The sequence below is a fragment of the Megachile rotundata genome, chromosome 7, assembly GCF_050947335.1.
Source record: "Megachile rotundata isolate GNS110a chromosome 7, iyMegRotu1, whole genome shotgun sequence".
NCBI classification, from domain to species: Eukaryota; Metazoa; Arthropoda; class Insecta; order Hymenoptera; family Megachilidae; genus Megachile; species Megachile rotundata.
Window position 1 is genome coordinate 18,361,253 of NC_134989.1, and position 16,778 is coordinate 18,378,030.

At 41.9% G+C, this 16,778-nt stretch overlaps 3 protein-coding genes across 13 annotated transcripts in view; 2 read left to right on the top strand and 1 right to left on the bottom strand.

The window, feature by feature from the left end:
- The window catches only part of LOC100878431 (uncharacterized), a 5,571-nt gene extending 3,008 nt beyond the window's left edge, over positions 1–2,563 (top strand). Inside the window, exon 4 of the mRNA XM_012297514.2 lies at positions 1–2,563. Coding sequence (XP_012152904.2) covers positions 1–260 — 260 coding nt within the window. The 3' untranslated portion in view covers positions 261–2,563.
- Sesn (Sestrin) overlaps positions 1,407–16,778 on the bottom strand; it is a 142,567-nt gene continuing 127,195 nt past the window's right edge. For 7 of the 9 annotated variants that reach the window (XM_076533861.1, XM_003708339.3, XM_076533862.1 and 4 more), the window contains 3 exons: positions 2,459–16,778; positions 2,004–2,112; positions 1,407–1,697 (listed from right to left, as the gene is read on the bottom strand). The exon at positions 2,459–16,778 is cut by the window's right edge. The gene's annotated coding sequence lies outside the window, so the exon portion shown is untranslated. Of the gene's footprint in view, positions 1,698–1,976; positions 2,113–2,440 lie in introns of all 9 variants that reach the window. The other 2 variants (XM_076533865.1, XM_076533864.1) reach the window with 2 other exon arrangements.
- Positions 15,686–16,778, top strand: part of LOC100878761 (glutamate receptor ionotropic, kainate 2) — a 58,822-nt gene continuing 57,729 nt past the window's right edge. For all 3 annotated transcript variants that reach the window (XM_003708387.3, XM_076533867.1, XM_076533868.1), the window contains exon 1: positions 15,686–15,825. In XM_003708387.3, coding sequence (XP_003708435.1) covers positions 15,732–15,825 — 94 coding nt within the window. In that variant the 5' untranslated portion in view covers positions 15,686–15,731. The remainder of the gene's footprint in view (positions 15,826–16,778) is intronic.

The following is a 16,778-nucleotide window of genomic DNA, read 5'->3' on the forward strand; positions in this document are numbered from 1 at the left end:
AGACTACGGAATCAACTAAGATCGAGGGTTCGTCGTCCAACACGAGTACCGTGACGACCACTCGGAGAAACACGGTAGCACCGGCTACGGCAGAAATTAATTTAATTCCAGCTAAAGCTGTGATCCCAGTCACCGGGACGGCTTCAAGCAACATTGTCGTATCAGCGGCAACGGGTCCCTCCGTGCTCGTTTCCGGTCCCACGGGATCCAGTGCTTCCTTGCCGTTGTTCGAGTCGCCCCTCTACTCGTTGCAGCGTTAAACGTTTATCCTTGTCCATTCGTTGTTTCTCCGGAGTGGGAAGAAAAAAATGAGCACGGCGCGACCCCCGTTCGCAGACGTTCGACGTATCCTTTCTAAAGACGGTCTCGCTCTGGTAACGACGAGACAAACCATGCATTTGTTGACATTGCGTTGGCGACACACGACACTAGGAAGGGAACAAGTTCTGCAAGGACAATCAACGACCAACCAGAACCAACGAACTGGCATTGATGGCAGCGAGCTGTTCACGAGCAAACCACCACGTTGCATACAATGGCCGCGATATTTTTCTACCTCTCCGAACCGTTGCGTCGCGTGTAGCAACCTGCAAAAGTTTCTACGCAACGGTTTCTACCGATTTTTTTCTACATCTTATTTCCATGGACATCGACGTACTTCTCTTACCATGATTTTACCTCTGACAAAATGGACGCGTATATCGGCTCACTTTTATCCTAACATTTATTAACACCGATATAACCTAGCCCTTTTTTTGCATAAATTTTCCGTACGTCTTCTTGCTGTATAATCGAGGAAATTTCGAAACGGCTACCACCGAAAACTGTATTTGACGCGTGATATCTATTATTATTAGCTGTTAAAATCCTGTATATCGAACATTACCGCCAATATTAATTAACTTGTTCGTTATTCCGCACACTCTATGACGCTGATAAATTTCATAATTGTAAACAACAAAGGCAGCGGTTTAATGAAATCGTATTTATCCATTCGATCTAGTTAGTCAGCGTATGATCGAAATGATCGAATGGCTGGCGCAACCTTTGCTTTCGGTTGAATCATAGCAAACGTACCTAACCTAAACTCGACGATTAAGCTTGAAACTCAATTATTACAGAGTCGCTTTCACTAGGCAAATGGACTGTGTCCAGTTGGTTCGCTATGGACTTTTGCCGTACACATACGATGCAACGAACGTTTAGTGCTTCGCTCGTTTCGCGTTTGAACCTCTTCCAAACGGCATTTCGTACAAAAGATCGGTTTTGTTACCTACTCCTAAAAAACGTTCTTTCGAAACGATCGTTCCTTATACCGTGCTTAATATTTTTTCTACAGGTTGCTGTATTGTCCCTTATCCGTAGTATGGATTACTTAATTGGGAAGAAATTTCATAAAAACCATCTTTATAAATAGTTGTTCATTTCGAGATGTTTGTATTTTAAGTTGCACTATACGCGTTGAAAATATTCTAATTGCAAGAATCCATCTTACAGCTAATTCCAGCTCGCGATGTAACGCTATCGGAATTTTACACATAATTAACTACTTTGCATATCTTCTTGCTTCGTTGTACGAATGATTCAAGGTGAAAGCAACTTGAAGAGGGAGGCGCCACTTAAGGGTTCTTGTTTCTCGCTTCCACCAACACCTGGAAGATTCATCGATTGGGCCATTCCTGCAAAGTCGGTGATTCCTACGGATAGAAACAGTTCGATAAATTTACATTTCCTTAGTCCAAACTAAGGAAATTGAATTATAACGCGAATCCGTTACGGAACAGAAACTTCGCTCTCTATTCCCCTTACTTCGAAACAGCGAAACAACGACGAGTAATCGATTCCTCGATTTAAAAAGTACAAACTTTTTCACTATTTTACACGAATTTTTAGCTTCGAATTCTTGACAGATAATTTTTTTTTTTTAATGATATAAAACAGTTTCACAGTGTGATTTTAAACAACAAATACTGTACAGAGCGAAACATCAAGAACTCCATTACCGGTGGATACTGGTCCGTATAGATTCTTAAATTGCGAGTTCAATCCTTGTAGATTGAAAAGTTTCAGGAAATCGGCATTGAAAATAGGTTTGGCGTTAACCCGATTCATCTGAAAAAAAAATGAAATTTTAACAAGAAGAACAATAGATTGTTCTCTCTCTCCGTTCTCGCGTTCAATAAAATAGAATAGAAACGAACGATCGCGTTTATTACCACCGCGAGAAAAATATATGCTGCATAGCGGAGAAACATAAATGAAAAATTAACCGATTCGTTTAAATTTCAAAATTTCTCCGTGTGCACACGCGAAACTTTAAATAGCTCTCGTGTAACGTAGACAAACGTATCTTTCCGGTTGAATGTACGAACGTTACGGCTCGTTCCTTTCAATTTAATGCTTTAACGCTTCGTTCTCGTCAAACACGTAGGATACTAACTCGATAATTGTTTCCTACCTGTATAGAAACGAAAAGCAACACGCCGAAGAAAACGAGACCTTTCACGATCATTGTTCGCGTTAATAAAATCCTTAAATAAAATAAAATAAAATAAAATAAAATCTTTTGAACTTGTAAACCGAAGTATCCTAACGATAGTACGAATCGTAACACGATGCCGAATTACTCTTGTAACCGCTTTATATATCTGTTCGATTTATAAGCACGAAGAAAACGATATCCTTACTTACGGCACAATCATAAACAAACGATAATACCGTTCGTGCCAAATCAGAAGGTACGCGCGACACGTATGATTAAAGAAGAATGCGGCGAAAACACGAAAAGGTTGCGCAAAATAAAAGAAGATAATGCAAAGTCCGGAGCGTACATAGTCACGCGCTGAAGGCAATGTTTCGTAATAACGCGAGCGACAACGCGATGAAAAAATATGCGCGTCCGCGATTTTCGGCGATAAGCGACTTTCGTATTTTAATCGAACGAGTCGACGAATCGATCGTTCCATTTCGCTCGCGTTAAGGACAACTCGAGCCTAATGACGACATTCGCGTAAAGAATATCGAAATATTGTTGTGCCGGGACAATCGAACTCGACGTTCCTCGAGCCTAACGGAAGCGCGATAAGACCGTTTCTCTTCTTCTCTGTTTCCGCGATTTATTTTCCTATTTTTCATTCGTTTAGCAAAACGTTCGTTCGTTGCTCGGAAGTTCATGGTTCGAGTAATTATTTGGCAGGATATCGCGTTGAATCGGTCGGTCGCGTGCCATTAAACGTGCTTCGTCCACTTTTCGCCATCGAGAAATATAAATGGCTCTTTAATGAATCGCGTGAAAGCATTGCCTGACGCGAATCCGATTACCCCTGCCTCCAGCAAAATTTTATGGAGCTCGACGAGATCGTGATTCCCTGGAATTTCTACCCCCGTGCCCGCAACCCCGTTACTCCTGCCGCTCGTTAAACGAATGCTGCACCTACGAACACGCTGTCTAAGTGAACAATACCTGATTCAATGAACGGCGTAAACATCCCTTGCAGAGCCGGGATCGTTTAATGGAACGGACGCTGAAAACGCGACGGGATCATTTTTTCTCCGTTACTGTCTTCCCGTACATTCGACGGTTACTCGACTGTTTGTCGTAATTGTGCAGGAAAAATGTTAAATAAGATAAAGCCATCGAAAACGAACGGAACGGCCGAAGAAAAAAGTAGAAATATAACGAACGCTTTGAAAATTTTCTCTAAACCGGTAATTGGATGTCTCGTAATTGCTTTCGCGTACGCCATACGCGTTTCATCGACTATTTTCAAAGATCGAACTAGCTGCGGGGTCTTTCGAAAAACGTCGGATCAGTGACGACAATGGCGCGACGGGAATTAATTCGGTCGACACGCTTTATCCCGTTTTTTTCGAGCATCCCCGCGCATCCCGCAGCTCGTGCAAATGCGGCGGCGCCGTGGGCAACAATGAATCCCAATAAACGGGGCAATTTGACGGTAACACGGAGAAAAACAGGGGTAACGCGTCGCGACGCTCCGCTTCGGTGATACTCGTAATGGCGTAACGCGTTCCTGGGGCTCGGATACACTCGACTCTAATGCAGTTGGCCCACCCTCTACATCGCGCACGTGCCGTTAACTTCTCCAAAATAATACTATCGGCATTTTTATTCTAAGCTTTATCGCCACCTGCAGATACAATTACACGACTCTTCGTACTTTCCCGATCGTCCGACACCGTCATTCGGTTCGCGAACCATCCAAATTCGAGCATACAACTTTTATTAGCGCAGTATTACAGCATATAAGCATTACGGCAATAATTACAGCATTACGGCAGTAAACAATATTTAGGATATTCCTATAATAATAATAACGTAGGGTGTTTAGATTTGTCCGGATGAAAAATAAGTTGTTAGAAGGAATCTTTCATTTTACGATAGGAAAGGAGAGACGTTGATGGATGCGCGAATTTGATGGAAAGAGGTTTCACCGGATAGTTTGAAAGGGGATCGTGATTTCGAGCTGACAAGGTGCACGCGATGAATGTGCTGCGAATTTGTGAGTCCCTTCCTACGAGCAGTGATAAATCGCTGTCGAATCGAATGGATGCAGCTCCGAGAAACGTCTTTAAATATCATTCTTCTTCCCCGGCGGGGACAGGAGAGTACTTTTTGAATCGACAGTGTCTCTAGTTGGATTCTGTCGAGCTACTTGTCGTTTCTTGGTTGCTTCCATAAAATTGCGCCGTGAGAAACGGTCATAATGAAAACAGCATAAGCACAGCGTGCTCGTTAACCGTTTTTCTCTCGTTATCGCGGGATACTATCGACTCGAGCCACGGCTACGGTACACCCGCATTATCTTCAACTTTGACGACAGATTCGACATCGAAGGTCGTTACGGTAGATCGCGCGGAATGTCGTCGCGTAAAGGATAACCGTTGCAACCACGTAGACAAAAAGGGGATGAGGAGCCAGAAGAGAGAAATCAGGTACGTGACGCGTGTTGGAAAGGTCGTAAAAGTCGGTTAGCTACGTACGAAGAAAATTTCTAGAGAGAAAGAAATTCAAACGGCGCGTGAGATTTCACGTGTCTCGATTGGAAAACGGACGCTTCTGACGTGGAGGCGATACATCGCGCGATCACGAATCAGAAACAGAGATTCACTGGCCATTCGTGACTTGACATGCATCCCCGATTACGCCTCGACTTTATCTCGCCTAACTCTGATAACAATTCGTCCTAGTATAATTTCATTTTACGGAATTCCTCATCCAATTGCAGATCATCCGATTCGTGGATTATTAGAAAATTTCAACGTTTCACGATCACGTTTATTCTTTTATACGAATTTACGGACGACACCAGCAAACGTGGGATATATCGAAAGTACACCGCGTTTCATCGAAATACATCTTCGTTGTTGAAATTTAACCCCACCCGTTGCGCAAGAAGAGGAACGCTACACTTTTTGTCTCATTATTTTATGTAAATAATGATCTCGCTGCTGTAAACTGTCGTCGGGCTATCGTAGCGATACAAAGAAGCCTTAATCTGGCGGAAACGAAGTACCAGACAAAGATAAATGGTCCTGCGATATTGGATCTCAACCAGTTCCTTCTACATCATACAATTTGCAAGGACACTTAATAACCTAAGAAACATTTCTAATATATCGCGTTTACGAGGTTTCATCCGAAAAATCAACGCGAAAAGGGAAGATTTTGTTCTCGAAAAAGAATTCAGCACCGAGAGCAAATGGTTTTCCACTTGGGGAAATTCCATTTAACAGCGCGAAAACACGCGTACCAGGCTACAATAGGGAAAAGCTTAGAAAAATCATTTTCGAAAGCTTTCCAAAGAAGATTCTGTTACACGAATGAACGACTTGAACGGCATTCGGATTTCTTCTTTCTACGTACAAAGTAAGAAATAAAGTAAGAAATAAAGTAAGAAATAAAATAAGAAAGCGTTTTCTTCAAGCTCCTTGAAATTGCATGCAAACGACGCTTTAAGGGGAATCGTCGGATTAATTACGCGTCAGTCGAGTGAAAGGAGATAATATACCTGTCACTTTTTACCCTTTCGATTCATTTACTATTCATTTACGATTTTTCGCCTTCCGTTTCTCCTTTCCTGATCGATTCTCGAATATGCCAACCATCAATTTCTCATTCGTTCTCGTTACGATCGTTCGCTACTTTCTTTTCAATCGCGCGATTCGAACGTCAAATATTCTTTCATTAAATATTCTTTCATTAAATAGTCGAGTTTACGTTCCATTTCCATTATCTTTCCGAAAATTTTCCATTCTCGTTCCACTAATTTTCAATAAACATTCATTATTTATAGAGTACTCTGTCGTTATACTGCCAGCTTACCAAGTACTTTTACTAAAACCGGAGTCACGCTCTCGTACGGTCACGTGTTCTAACGATAACGCCTACCGTCAAGACGCGTTAGATTAAATTACTACAAAAAAGTGAATAACATAGAATTTTTCAAATTGAACGATTATTCCAGTTTCGAATCGATACACGATGGAAACGACCACCGAGTGTTTTCGAATTAGTTAAGATAGTACTTTAGCGTTCGATTCATCGGATAATTTACGACACGCGAAGAACATCAGAGTTTCGCGCAGAATTATTTCGGTCTTATTGTTAGAGACTATTACAATGGGCAAAAAGTTAGGAAAGCGAAGAAGCTCCGCTGGAAGATTCGCTGGAACAAACGTTTCGCGCGTGCAACCGAAGCGATGGCAATTTGTACTTCATTATACATCACCCGAAACGCTTTCTATCACGCTTGTATTAACACGAAATCGTATTTCCTGTTTACGATCGGCCACCGTATAATCCTGTTAACGAACTTGTTCCGCGCAGCGCGAAATTTTCGTTCGAACAAGACGGTAATTCGGCAACCCGGTTAATTAATCGCGCGGTAATCTCTCAAAGCGAAACGATGATGATTCGATAGAAAGGCGGGACAAGTACCGATGTTTGTTTCGAATCGATTATCCCTGCACGCCAGCCAAATTTTCTACGCGGACATTTATCTGGTCGTTGCGCGTGTGCCGTCGAACCGGAAAACGCGAGAAATTTCCTGCGGATATGTTCTTTCGAATCTGGTCGAGAACGGAAGTCGTCGCTTTAAACAAGTCCGCAGTTTGCTTTCGCCATTCGGTACAGCGTTCGTCGCGTTTCGTCCCAACACCGCTTATAAACCGAACTTCTTTTCCCGCGATTCATTTTCCTTTTCCTCTTGCCATCTCCATTTTTCTCCGATCTCCGTTCAGCCATTCAGGCCAATTCAAATTCTCTGACCACTGGACACCCTTTGAAAAGTTTTCACACTTCGCGTACAGTATTCGATCGATGCATATACGCGTACCAGGTATTCGAATTTACGACTCTTAGAAACATCGATTCGTAAACGATACTCTTATTATGCAAAACTCGTGCGGTTTAAAGTTGAAACGCGAGCAAAAGTACGATAAGTAACGTTAAGGACCGCCTATTTTGGTTAACGGAAACAAACTGTTTTCTGGTACAGTTTGACAAAGCGTGTCTTGAATTTTTCTCGTGCATTCGAGAACCGCTGTTCGTTCTGTCGGATAACAAAGAATAAAAGTTTACGGCTGCGCGGAATCGCGGAAGCGGAAACGTGTACATTCGAAACTTAAGATGCAACGATGGTGTAAATTGTCCTAAGGAATAGTCGAGACTGTTATTTTTTACGATGAGAAATTCAAGAATCCGTTTATATGTTCGTAGAAGAAAAGAAATAAAAGAAAAACGAATAAATTCCGAAGGAAAATTGTAGCAGAAAATGTTAGTGACAGTAGGTGTCGATAGCGTCGCCATCCCTCGGATACGCCGGCAACTGGCTTCAGCAGCTGGAATCGCGTCGGACAAACCATTCGAAAGCATCGTCCTCGCGGTTTATCGGCGGGTTCGTGTCCTAACTAAATCCACCTCCTGATCCACAGAAATACAAACGTTGTACGACCTGTTGCATTCGACGATGCTCTTACTGTTTGCGCATCGTCGCTGAGATACCCTTGGCCAAACTTGGAAACGTACTTTCTCAACGAACAACTTGCCGAGATTCTGAATATCTCGCCCGTAACTCTCGCTCACAACCCCGTTCAATACATATATATTTAATACGGCTTTATCCGAAGTTAATAACATAACAAATGAAAATATTTAATAGGAATTTAATAGCTATTTTATATTTACTTTTCATGGAAACACAGTTTGCAGCCGATCGAAATTTATCCCGTGTGGTATAGCATACGTCACGGGCAAGTCGTGATTAACCCACGGGCAAAGTTGTTGAAAACTCTTTTCAGTTTACAACGCCTCTTCAGTTTAGTTCCTCGTTCTTCATTTTTCGCTCAAGAGGATGAATAGTAAAACAAGCAATAAGTAGTAGACTTTTATTCGGCGTCCTTGCCTCGAGCTGCCTCTTCGTGTACGCGCATTCTGAAAGCTTCGCTTTCCCCAAAGATCTGTTTTTCAATCTTTATATCGTAAAAAAGGCTCGAGTAAAAGCAGTCGGTAATGTCTAAAAATAAAGAAATTCTTTAGCGTACTTGAATTTCTAACGCGAGGTAGTTGCATTTTATATAAACCGCTTAAATTTACGACGAAATAGCGACAAGCTATAAGCGCGAATATAAGACTTCCAAATTTCTTTGGAAATTAATCTTCACCGATGCGTTCCTACTTTAGAACTGTCGTAAACTCGCGAAAGTATCGGCCCCCCTTTATAAATCCCCACACCGAACGATACAAAATTATCGTGAAATTTTCATCCGCTGGAAAGCTGCGCTACTTAAGAACGCGCAGCTGAATTCTATTACATATTTAAGTAATAGAATTACGGTGCATGGGCGAAAAGTCGATTTAACTTTGCGACGTAAAAAAATACAAAGAACTTCCTGTATATAGGAAGTACAGGAACGATATGCAGTCGTTAACGTATACATTAGGTCAGGCTGATATAATACTCTAACAGTGCATCTTTAACAGCTTTTCACTGAAAATTTAATATTCCTCGGCACAGGGATAAACAGTTATTATTTCTTAGAATTTTTCGCGCATTCAAGATGCCGTGAAGAAGACGGCGAAGAAAGGAGAGGGCGTTAATATTTATTCCTTTTCTTACTAAAGTCTATAAATCATTATTAATTATCATAAGGCCATTATATAGTTCTACCTGGTTTTCTCGTCCTTTCATTAAATTTCTTGCAAGCAATATCTAACTAAAAATCAATGAGAGGTAGCCCGAGATGATATTTCACGCTTCATACTTTTATTACGCGCGATATTTAATTTTCTCGCGAAAACTGTCGTTATACCCGGACGTAAATAAAATAATTTTACGCGAAAAATTTTCTCCGCCATAACATTTCACTACGTTTACTGCCATTATTGATCACCAACGATCGTTATTACAAACTCAGATCTATCGATTATTATCCGAAAAAAGAATGAAAGCAACTTTCGTATGGCCGTAATATCGAGTCAATAATATAGTAGAGTGATAGATTAAAAAGTCAAATTGACTTCGATTCTAGTCTATATAAGCGAATAGCGTAAACGGATGATAAAAATGAGAAGGATATTCCTGTCGTAAGATCGCGAAGCACGTGGAATCGGTCATGCGCAAGATCAACGGTAGCACGTGGCCGGCTCGAGTCGCAGCTCGGTCGATTTCGGATAGTTTCGCGAGTCGACGACCGAAGGACCGGCGCCGGCGACAGTCGCGCGCCGGCCGCTGTCTCGATAAGGTGTTTGTGTTTGCGTCGTCGCGATGAAAATTCGGCCGCCATAGAGGTTATGTTTACGCGTGCCGCGAGAATCAAAGCGATCACGCATGCCCTTCTGCGTCCACCTTTTTCGAAATCGTGCACGAGTCGTCATCCGTCTATCGACAAATCCAGCGATTTCCGTCGACCTGTTTGTCAGATCGTAAATCAACTTGGCGACACTTGACGTCCTCGGGATAGTACGCTTGGTGAGTATACTCGAATATAATTTACCTTTCTCTCGGCAAACAGAAATACGTAACGATTTGCCAAATATACTGTACAACAGATTACGACGTTGATACGCTTAATTAATCGAATCGCAAACAATATTTTATTCCTTCATATTCGTTAGATAAAAGTTAACGAACGAGACAATTGCGGAAAAAAATAAACCAACGAGTATACGAGTATATTATTTTAGTTTTCCGAATCGCGCTTGAAATATTATTTTCTATTGCCTAAAAGCCAAAAGTAAGTTTAGGTCGTGTTTGAGCCCGAGTTACCGGTGCTTTTCCGACATTGCCATTTTTCTTTCAACGTATCACGAATCGAACGAATTAAACGGAAACGAAACAGATACGCGCGTAGCTGGATGTCACGTGGCTATGTTTCATTCGTAACGTACATCCAGCTTGATTTGTTCCCGAGTAAATAACCAACGGAAGAGGATCACGTGGCGCGATACCGATGTCACGTCACGGTATTTTTTTATGTCGCGCATATTCGTCCGATTTTTGCATTCCGCGTGATTTGTTGCATCGGTCGAACGTGGTTTACTTGGACTCGTTCGGACTCCTGGTTAAACGAAAATCTTGTAATCGCGTATAAAGCGCGCGAATACGCGCCAGAACAATGACGCGAGTTTTAATATCGTCCGACCGCTTACAACCACGGTCGAGCGCAGAACCACGGGAAACGGTGAATTATGGCAACGGACATATTTCGGCTTCGACGATCAAAAGCAATTTTGCGATTAGTTTGCAACGTTGCAAATGCATCGAGGTGCAACGTTGCAATAAATTAGGTACATACCCTATGTCGATATTTAACAACCTAAGTTATTCCTCAACATTTTTACGCGGTGCGATTTTCTTTATATTCGATATCATTTCTCCGAAGTATCTATAGAAAATAGAATAGAAATCTTCCCCGTGTATTATGTTTTCTCGGGTCTAATTTTCCGTAGCTCTAGATTTCTTTCGGTTTCTCTAGGTCAAGGTTTCTCGACGGGAGAAACTTCATTTCTTCTAGGTCTAGGTTTCCCTAGGTCTAGGTTAGCGGTGGTAAACGTTTTTACGTACATACACGTGCCAACGTTTACGAGTAACATTTGCCTTTAATTTAATTTAATTTTCATTTTAACAAGTTGCTTTTAATAGAAGAAAAATCTTCTAATAAGATAACGTAGATGCAATAAAAGATTTTACTGTGTATACAATACGCCGATAGAGGCTGAAAGCAGTTGCATGCGTCGGTTAATCGATGTCGTACACGTATAAAATGAAATTTCACTTGTATACGTTAGAGGAATTTTTGCTCCAATACGGTCCAATTTTCTTTTTTATAACGAGTTGTTAATCGTCAATATTTCGGTCGTCACACACGATAACACGTTTTTTGCTGTCGAGTATGCAAAGAAAATCTTTCGCCTTGCCTGAACTTTCTTGATCAATTTCCAAGTCTCATTTGGAAATCGGTTGTTAAATTCGGCCCCAAGTTTTCTCGTTTTTTGCCGTTGCAAACATTCGATCGTATCACGGTTCGATAAATTTTTTCACGCAACCAGTGGAATCGATATTTTTCTACCGAATAAATAGTCGCAGTTGTCAACTGTACCCTTTTGTCGCAATTTGCTTTGACTTTGACCGGTGCACCGGTTGTCGTTCGTTTAATTCGCCGCCGTAGAAACGGTTATGAACTATTTTCCACGGACAAACGAGAAATTAAAGGGAAGCGTTTCAGCAACGCTGACAGCCCTTACAATTACCGGAAGAATTTAATTCGATCCACGGCCGGTGTTCCTGTTCCGAGTGATCGGCGCTGCGACGTCAAATTTGCGTCGAGACTGGAGAAAGAAAAGAAAAAGTCGTGCGAGTATTTTATTAAATTTTCGCGCGGACGAAGCGTTGCCAGCCATATCGTTCGAGCCAAATTTATCAGACTATGTTTTAGTCGAAGCGACGAACCGTACCGCTAGCGAAATATCGCGATCGCTACATTTATTTAATAAATATTTGATCGGTAAAAACGCTGTTCGATATAGAAGGGAGCAATAATAGGAAATATAGCGTAAGGTAGAAACGTGTTTCGTACAGTGCGACGCGACTAATTTCGCGAATCTTTCAATGGTTACCGAACAGATTGGTCGACCGATAAAAAAAAGCACAATGCTCGCAATCGATGCAGCTATTGTAAGAGCTGACGTAACCATCTACCGTCGAGCCTTTTGCGGAATCGCCCGCATAAGCGAAAACCAGTTCGTGTCGATGGTTCTGCGAAATGTTGCAAAATTCCTGGCCCTTTGACGCGCATCCTTTCTATCCTCGACTCGTTTCGAGCTCGATCGACGATATATCGTGTCAACTAATTGTAAGTAATTATGTCGTGACCGGTTATTTCCAACGGAAACGCGAACGGGAACGCGAACGGAACCTGGCAGTATGTTCCTTTAGGAAACTCGTCGAAAAGATTGGTGTACTAGTTAGCCGAGGAGAGACTAGAACGAATGCGAAGAAAAATCCAAGAGAAGCCTACTCGAACGCGTATATCGATCTACCGATACGTATGCGACAAATAAGTGATATTAGATCACTGCTATACGTACGATGTTAAGCATGTACGTTTCATTGGGCCATTCATTTAGATCATTTATTTTAGCGAACGTTGAAAGCCACGCTACGAACGCGGACGCTTATCTTTAATCCGATACACGCAAACAGATATTTTCGCCCGAGGAAGATGTATTTCTATGCGGTCGAGCGAAAAAGAAGATCGAGGTGCATCGATACATCGATTTCTCAATTTCTTTATCCAAAGTTTCGAAGCGATCTCACCGACCGACGCTACAAGCGATCATAAATCATAAAAGAAAAAGTGGCTGACAAAAGTGTTGAAAAGGAAGAAAAATAAACATACTAGAAATGGATAGATTCAGGAAGATATTCAAACAGTGAAGTGGAATGGACGTTCTTTGTAAACTTCTTTTATCTTTCGTGTCGGTCTCGCGTCCCTGTATGTCTTGCCACTAAAAAGACGAATTATCCTGGTATCGAACAAAGGAGCACGTATTTCACTATTCCTTTACCTTCGTCCTGGACAAAAACGACATCGAGTCGTATCACACCGACCTTTTTGATTTGTCGAATATTTCACTAGTAAGATCGGTAGGAAAGTTTTCAACGTAGCTTGTTCGAAGTAACGAAAGTACGCGAATATCCAAAAAGTCGCCAGCCAGTCTACCAGTTGAAATTACCCGAAATATACGAGGTCGTGTTACCGCGAATCGGGCCGAGGCGGACAGTCGTTTGTTACGTTGTTTCTTTCGATGAACGAGCAAGAAACTGCCACCGATTCTTCCCTCTGACCCACCGGACGATCGTTACATTGAATTAAGATGGAATAAAACGCGTGTCGCCGCTCGAACTATGGATCGAACGAGCCCAACAGACTTTATTTTCGAATTTCGCGAAACAACCTAACCGCTATATCGAGCTTGCGATTTATACCCGTTACGATATCGGTCGTAAGAAAGGCTGAAAGAAAGAACGCGAAAATAGGAAAATTAAAATACTCGGTAAAGTCGTTCGAGTATTATCGCGAGAATTTCAATAGAAATACGTAACGACGATAATAGAGATAATAAAAGCGCCGAGTCCTCGTACTTCTCTGTAAGCTAGTTCGCACGATATCCGTGGAGAAAGAAATCCCTCGAACAAATTCCTGGATTTCGCTATCTACGAATCCCAGAGTAACCAAAGGGTCGATCCATTTGTCGAAACCGTGGCAAACGATTGTCCGTTCCTTTTATCCACTGTCTCGTATAGTTGAGTGACCAGCGGAAGAAAAAACAAACGCTGATCTAAAGTCAAATCGTACTCGAAGAAAAATGATCGCCTAACGTTTACGTTTCTCTTCCGTTCGCCTAACCGAACGAAACTAAAATATCTGTTACAATCGCGTTTGCAAAGAGTCGAAAAAGTATCTTGATTACCATCGAAACACCGATTCAGCGTCGAGCATTTCATCATCGAATATTGTGCTCGCTCGTCTGCTTCGTTTGTCCCTTTTCCACCGGCCGCAGGTTCGTTGAAAATGATTCTCGAAAATGGACGAATAAATTTCAGTTTTACATGCTGGGACCCTCGTGCAGCGCAATGTTTGCCACAATAAATTTGCGCTTTGAAGAGCGCTCCAGGGGCCGTGTGGAAAATGTAAATTTCACGACGAAGCTCACCAAATTCTACCAACTTTCCGTTCCACAGCCAATCAGATACATATTGAATCGGATTTGATACGTATCCTTTGGTCGTTTTCAACTTTTCTTCCGTTTGTTCCACGAGAAAATAACAAGCGCTTCCTCTTCTTCCCTTTCTCCTTTTCTACCGAAAAAAATCTCAACTACCTTAAAGTACCGTCCAAGCGTCGAAACGTTCATTTATTAATAACAAAAATAAAATTATATTTTTTTCCTTTAAAACACCGCTTTCGTTTATTTACTAGAATTACGTATACTATAATAATAACGAAGAACAACACGAACAACACGCGATTGAGCGAATAGGAAATAGTTGCTCGTATGACGACGAATTGTTTTTTCGTTCTTTGTTTTTTTTTTTATAACGGAATAGCTAGTGGAATAAATGATATGTCGTAAATCTCTGGTGACAACGGGAACCATTAAAATTTTTCTGTCCCGAAATTTAATACTGATATATAACGGTTCGATTATTTCTCTACTGTCCAACCAGGACATATCTAGTAGATTTGTCGACGCGAATAATTCAGTGACCGCTAATTCGGTCCACCCGTTCATACGTCGCCTCTTATTAATTTATGGTAATTTCGACTTGAAACGAACTACGAAGCAACGCGTTTACAATACCTAACCAAAACTGGGTTGTACGAATTTTCGTTGTAACCGGTATATTTATGTTCGCGGGACTACCAATTAAGCTTGTTCAATGACCACAGTTAAATAATGGACTGTTCGATAACGTACAAGTCTAATTATAAACACGATTCTCTTTATATCGTTATACCGGAGAGAATAACGTGCGGGTGATTATTTCATTAAAACACGCGCGAATAATTGGTACAAGACTATGCCGGTGTCCATTTACTATTCCCACCGCTACCTATCGAATCACGATATTGCGACACTCGAACGAGAAGAAAAGTCGCATCTTTCTAGCTAATTGATCGTTTCTGTCCGCAAAAGTTGTTCGTTAAATTTCGCGACGAAACGAAATATGTCCAATCGAATTGCATCGCACCGAGCGAATCGTTTGGAATTGTAACGCGCGAAATCGCATCGAATATCGAAACAATACATTTAGCATTTTCATTTTCCATTGTTTAAAAACAATCGGTTTAAAACGAAGCGATATAATATAAAATGATATAATAATGAAAAAAGGTGGAGATCGCAGGAATAACAGCCGTTATTAAAAGACGATTAGAGAAACGTAGTTGGAACAATTCTGTATCGAAGCAGGTGAAAGTATTCGCGCTATCTGCAGAGGAATTAACCGAGATAACGTCACCGCGTTGTTTATCGTTTCGAGCATTTCAATGCTGAAACGGACGCGAACTTGGAAACTCGCGTGAACTTTGTTAACTTGTTCCCAGGTAAATGCAGAGTGTCGTGGCATGCCGACGTGATTCGCGCGGTGGTGTTCGGTGGTAAAGGGCCAACAAGAGGCCGCAAAGGTGGGCTTTCGAGATGAGCTATGAATTTGGGCTACTTGCTAGCCACTGTCTTTGTGCTTCGGCTGTTTCAACTGTCTTTCGACGTCGCGGCGCTACCCTCGGTCGTCAAGATCGGTGAGTAGACGATAAATTATATTCGAAGAATACTATACTACCGAGCGATCGCTATCTTCGAATAGAACTTTTAAAAGGAACGCGTCGACGATGGATAGTTAATCGCGTCGATAAGGAAATTTCGAATTTCTTGCCGATAACTAAACGCGCTTGTTTCCGCTTTCCGTCCACCTTCGCTTTGCCGTGTCTGAAAGTTCTGTGTACCAAAGTTCCACCGCGTCGCCTCTGGGGGCATCCAGCGCGAGAAATCCAATTTCAATGGAAACGCGCGGTAGGAATGAGATTTAGCAATGTAGGCGACGCAACAGCTACACGGTATTACGTCTCGAGACAAATATCGTCTTTTACCGACACGTCGCTGAATGACGGGTTCCGCGCATCGAAATTCCTCTTTTATCATCCTTATAATATCCTCCGATCGAATCGAACGTTTGCCCCCTTAAAAATGATGTCTCGAAGTTGGTCGAACCTCGGAAGAATCCGATACGACGAATCCGCGATTTCGGTTCGCGCCCGAAACTCTCTATTACGCTACCTCTCGAAACTATTCCGTCACGCAGGGCTAGAGAGGAGGAACAACGAGGACATTTTAAACTAGGAAGATCATAACGGCGAGAAATAGAATTGTACTTTTCTATTTTCAAATTTCGTTCGAATTTGAACGAAAGATACGCTCGTTTCCGGTGACGAGAGAGCGTAAACTCTCGCAAGCTTATTTGCCTCGGCAACTTGGTCACGCGATTCGCGTAACCTTTGATGGGCTCGGCACTTGCCGCAACAACGTCCAACTTCTTGGCTGAACGCGAACCTCTATTAATGGACCTACCTGGTGTCATTCGATAACGAACTTTAGATCTTTCGCTTTGCCGACGATCAAACGACTTTCAACGAAATTATTTCATTCGCGACGTTCGCGTTTCTCTCTAATACAATTATCCGTTATTCGATTCGAG